Genomic DNA, 5,188 nt, shown 5'->3' with positions numbered 1-5,188 from the left:
TTTAGTCGTATACTTAAGGAAAACTTACATTTTTGTAATTTAAAGTCGTTTTAAAAAATTCAAAATATAACATATAAGAAAAAATCTAACATATAAGAAAAATATAACATATAAGGTGTCCTCATTTTTCTATTTTAAAGTCGTTTTAAAAAAAAATATAACATATAAGGTTTCCTCATTTTTGTAATTTAAAGTCATTTGAAAAAATTCAAAATATAACATATAAGAAAAAATCTAATTTTTTAATTATATGGTTAATGTGATTGTTTATTTTTTTTAATAATATAAAATTAAACAAAAATGAAGATGGATGCAAAAATTGTTATCAAATCTTTATTATTCATAATCATTAATTTTCATATATATGTAAATCATATTAGGTAATTCTGTAGCTTTTATTTAAGGAAAGAATACACACTTCTTATATTTTAGGTTAATATAATGTTCTCTAGTGGGACATTAAACAAATTATGACATAAAAATTTTATTTTTTTCATCGAACACATTCTTGAAAAAAATGAACAATATTGTTTCCACAGTTAAATTATTTTGACTTTTATCTTCCATATGGTTTTGAAAGCTTTCAAATCAACTATCGAATTGATACATGTCATTTTAATGTTTTTAGTCGTATACTTAAGGAAAACTTACATTTTTGTAATTTAAAGAAAAATTAAAATATAACATATAAGAAATTCTAACATATAAGAAAAATATAACATATAAGGTGTTCTCATTTTTGTATTTTAAAGTCATTTAAAATATATATATAACATATAAGGTTTCCTCATTTTTGTAATTTAAAGTCATTTTAAAAAATTTAAAATATAACATATAAGAAAAAATCTAATTTTTTATTATATGGTTAATGTGATTGTTTAATTTTTTTTAATAATATAAATTTAAACAAAAATGAAGAATGATGCAAAAATTGTTATCAAATCTTTATTATTCATAATCATTAATTGTCATATATATGTAAATCATATTAGGTAATTCCGTAGCTTTTATTTAAGGAAAGAATACACACTTCCTATATTTTAGGTTAATATAATGTTCTCTAGTGTTATATAATTATGAAATAATGTGACACCATTAGATTAAACTATACTTTATATTAGATGCTCTAGAATTCTTTGAAATGAAATTTAGAAGGCATTTAGAATGCCACCTAGGATTTGGGATTTTTTTAATTAATACAAAATTAAAGTTCTAATTTTTCAAATGCTTCTCAATTAATATACAGGGGATGTGCATCAAACTTTTGTTTTACCTTAGATAATGATCATGCGAAAAGAAAACTTTCAGACTTGAAATCCAATAAGACGGTATAAATGGGTTCATTGTTGAATTATGTATACATACAAATGTACACTTCAGAGGGCCTAGCCCAAAATAATGTGTCAAAAAAAAAACTTTTCAACCAGAGAATCTAGACAGTCTTGAATCTTGTTGGTACAATTCTGTAAATTGGGCCGATCACCAATATTAGGACTTGACAATAGTAGGATCTTTATCCAACTTCGATCCCTACTTATTACTTAGTCAGGACTTCCGTCATCTTCACGTCTACACTTGGAAAGTTGCCATGTCACAAAGCAACAAAGAAATGCAAATACATTGACGTGTGGAGGCTTGCAAAAGACTCAAGCCCCACTATAACGACTACCACCTTGTCTTTTATCGTTGAAAGATTCTCTTTTACTTCCCCCAAACCTACTTGCTGCTCCGTTGCTCGTCGACGTGGCCGCTATGAGATGGCTCGCAGTTAAACCGGGACCAGGGATATTACTGTCGTTTCCATAATCTTTAAAATTAAAATGACGCATTTGCCCCCACATCTGCGTATTTTCGGTGCTTTTATTACAAGACCTTCAGTTAAAAAATTAACGTGTCGGCGTCATCTTTTTTTTTTCTTTTCAGTTTTCAGGGTGTTCAATCCGGATATCGGTTCGGTTTTTTTCGGTTTTCGATATTTCGGTTAGTAAAATATAACTACCATTCTAAATCCATATTTACTTCGGTTCGGTTCGGTTTATATACCGTCGGTTTTCGGTTTATTCGGTTTTATACCAAAAAAATAATTATTTAGTTTGAGATCATATTATATGAATTTTAGATTCATATTGTCAACACAGTCATTTATTAAAAATATATTACATGTTCAAATAAATGAATAAAAAAGTAAAAATGCTTCTACCATCAAATAAAATAATCAAATCTATAACTAAAATCAAATCTTGAAATTTTGAAAATAAAAATATGAAACAAAACAGACACATGAAAGAAAAGTTTTACCACTCTTCTATATTTAGTGTTCATTAAAATTATGCTTTTTCAATTGAACACGAAACTCTGTTTGTTTACAGATAAGAAAAAAGTTGTGAAAATTTTTCATTAATTATTGTCCATGAAATTTATAATCTTCGTATTAATTTAGTGAAGACTAAAATAAAGAAAAAAGATCAAAAGAAGACTTAGAAAATAAGATGTCTGAATTGCGATGTATTGTTATTTAATTATAGTTCAAGTGTTTTACAAATTAATGTTCTTTATTACTATAAAATTATAGTAATAGTTATTAACACAAATTTAACTTATGTAACAAATAGATTTTCATGTATTGTTATAAAATAGATACATATTTACATGTTTCTACTGTTAATCGGTTTTGTTCGGTTTATTCGGTTTAATCGGTTATATACCAAACCATATTCAAATCCTACGGTTTTTATAAAATTATATCTATTCGGTTTATATGGTATATACCAAAACCAAACCATATTGTCTATTTCGGTTCGGTTCGGTTCGATACAGTTCGGTTTTACCATATTGAACAGCCCTATTTTCACTATTTATTTTATTATTTATTTGAGCCACCTTTTTCTGCTGAATAAAAAAAAATACATATTTAAAAAATTTCTTGATAAAAAGAAGAACACTCCTCCTCTGAAAGTGCTTCTTCGTTCTTTCTCACGCTCTCTCATCTTCTTAACTCTGTAGATTTCTGACAATGGAAGCAAACCAAGTATACGGTTTCTCTACACTTGTTGTTATTCTGCTACTGTCACTGACTTTGACAGTGACATCAACGGACGAGGTTGTTTCCTGTACAATGTGTTCTTCCTGCGACAATCCTTGTAATCCCGTCCCATCATATCCTCCTCCTCCGCCTCCTTCTCGTCCACCACCGTCACCATCCACTACTACCGCATGTCCTCCGCCTCCTTCTCCTCCCAGCTCCGGTGGTGGTGGCTCTTACTATTACCCTCCTCCTTCTCAGTCCGGTGGCGGAAAATACCCTCCTCCTTACGGTGACGGAAAATACCCTCCTCCTTACGGTGACGGCGGTCAAGGTTACTACTATCCTCCGCCGTATTCAGGAAACTATCCCACGCCGCCTCCGCCGAATCCCATCGTCCCTTATTTCCCGTTTTACTATCATACGCCACCACCAGGTTCTGGTTCAGATCGGTTTATGGGTTCTAGTTCTATTATGTTTGCTCTTTTAGCCATGTTCCTCTGTTTAGCATAACGGTAAAATCGTCGGAGTTCGCCGGAAAATACGAAGAAGTCGGAACAATGTGGCAGATCGGTAGATCTACCATAGCTCTTTGAAGGTTGTAGATATAATTGATCATGAAAACCAGATGTTGGATCAAATGATTGATTATCTTTTACTTTCTTGAATCTGTATAACTCTTTTTCTTGAAAATTTGTATTTAAAAGTTTATTGTTAATTAACTTTTTAATTACTGGATATTCAGAAATAAATAAGTGTTACTTTCTATGCCTCTTTTCTTATAAACTGTATGATTGATTGGTTAGTTGTTCTTCTAGTGGTTCACACTCAATTAGTTCATCTTAACGCTATTTTTGTCGGTTGAGCTTAATTGCTCTTTAATTAACCACTTCCGTCGTCTTTTTATGACTAATAGAAGTATAGTCAAACAAATTACTGTAACAATACTAAAATTAATCAGCGAATTGACGGCCAGTAGTATTTGTATATGTTTAATCATTGTATTAGTTTATAATATTTCACATTTGATTGGCGTCAAAACAGAATATATTACAATAACTGTGAAATCGCACCGTTGGAAATTCGTAGTACACATGCGGAAAAATCTTATAGCCAGCTTTACTCCAACACATATCTTTACGTATCTAAATAAATAATACGTTTCCCCTTTGTTTGGCTGACAACGGGACATTTATAAATTATAACTACATCACCTTCGTTTTGAACTTATTAAATTAAGCAGTAAAACCTACAAAATAATTTTAAAAATATGAATACCATTATAATAGAATTTAAGAGAGATACTGTATAGGTAGTTAGATCTATAGGTAATAAACTATAGTTCTAAAACCCCATTGAACCAAATAATAACATTTACACCAAAACAAACAAGAAGTTAGAATAAATATTCTGTTACAAAAAAAAAGTTAGAATAAATATTTTTGTATAGGTAGTGGCAATTAACCAAAAAGAAAATGATTGATGCAGTCAGACAAAGATCAATGGTCTGTCTCTACAATTATTGTGGTTTCTTGTTTAGTATTGTTGAGTTGAGTGTAGGCTTGAGTTAGGGGATGATAACTGGTATAATGTTGCAGACATGCTGATGCGGTTAAAGTAGGTCAAACGGAAGCATGCGAGGGTAAACTAATTCAGAGATATAGCTCCAATTGGTTAATGTAGTTGTCAGAACGTTAACTAGGTGAGGTGCTGTTGTTTGGTTCAAGTTTTAAAACAAGACCTTATATATATTCCTTGTTAAGATGATATATAAACGTTTGATCTTGCATTCTTTTTGTGTTCAAATGAAATTTTACGTGGGAGTTTTTGCGGACAGGTACGCTGGATCTACACTGAATCTAAGCAACAAATATTTGGGTTTGACACCTCATAATATATCCAAAATTTTAAATATTTGGGGAAATATAACATTACATCTGTTCGGAAGGAGCTGTGAGAATTCAAATCCTTTCTGCTTCAATTTTTCAATTTACTTTATAAATGAAACAGCATTGATTTATGAGTTTGGAGCAATATTTATTGATAAACTATAATTACTGTATGTCAAAACTCAAAACTATTAAGAATATTATTCTATGTGCAATATTTATTGATAAACTATTATTACTGTTTGATCAAAAAAAAAAACTATTATTACTGTATGTC

The 5,188-nt window shown here is 30.0% G+C and overlaps 1 protein-coding gene across 1 annotated transcript; it reads left to right on the top strand.

Moving 5' to 3' along the window:
• The first annotated feature begins 2,896 nt into the window (after positions 1-2,896).
• Positions 2,897-3,788, top strand: LOC111206255 (splicing factor 3B subunit 4). Its single transcript, XM_022702737.2, has one exon. It carries the CDS (start codon positions 3,014-3,016, stop codon positions 3,533-3,535), a length of 522 nt encoding a protein of 173 aa, XP_022558458.2. The 5' UTR covers positions 2,897-3,013; the 3' UTR covers positions 3,536-3,788.
• The last annotated feature ends 1,400 nt before the right edge of the window (positions 3,789-5,188 follow it).

Source organism: Brassica napus, chromosome C9 (assembly GCF_020379485.1).
Source record: "Brassica napus cultivar Da-Ae chromosome C9, Da-Ae, whole genome shotgun sequence".
Classification (NCBI taxonomy): Eukaryota; Viridiplantae; Streptophyta; class Magnoliopsida; order Brassicales; family Brassicaceae; genus Brassica; species Brassica napus.
The sequence above is the reverse complement of the archived record's forward strand: the minus strand, read 5'-3'. Positions and strand labels throughout refer to the sequence as shown.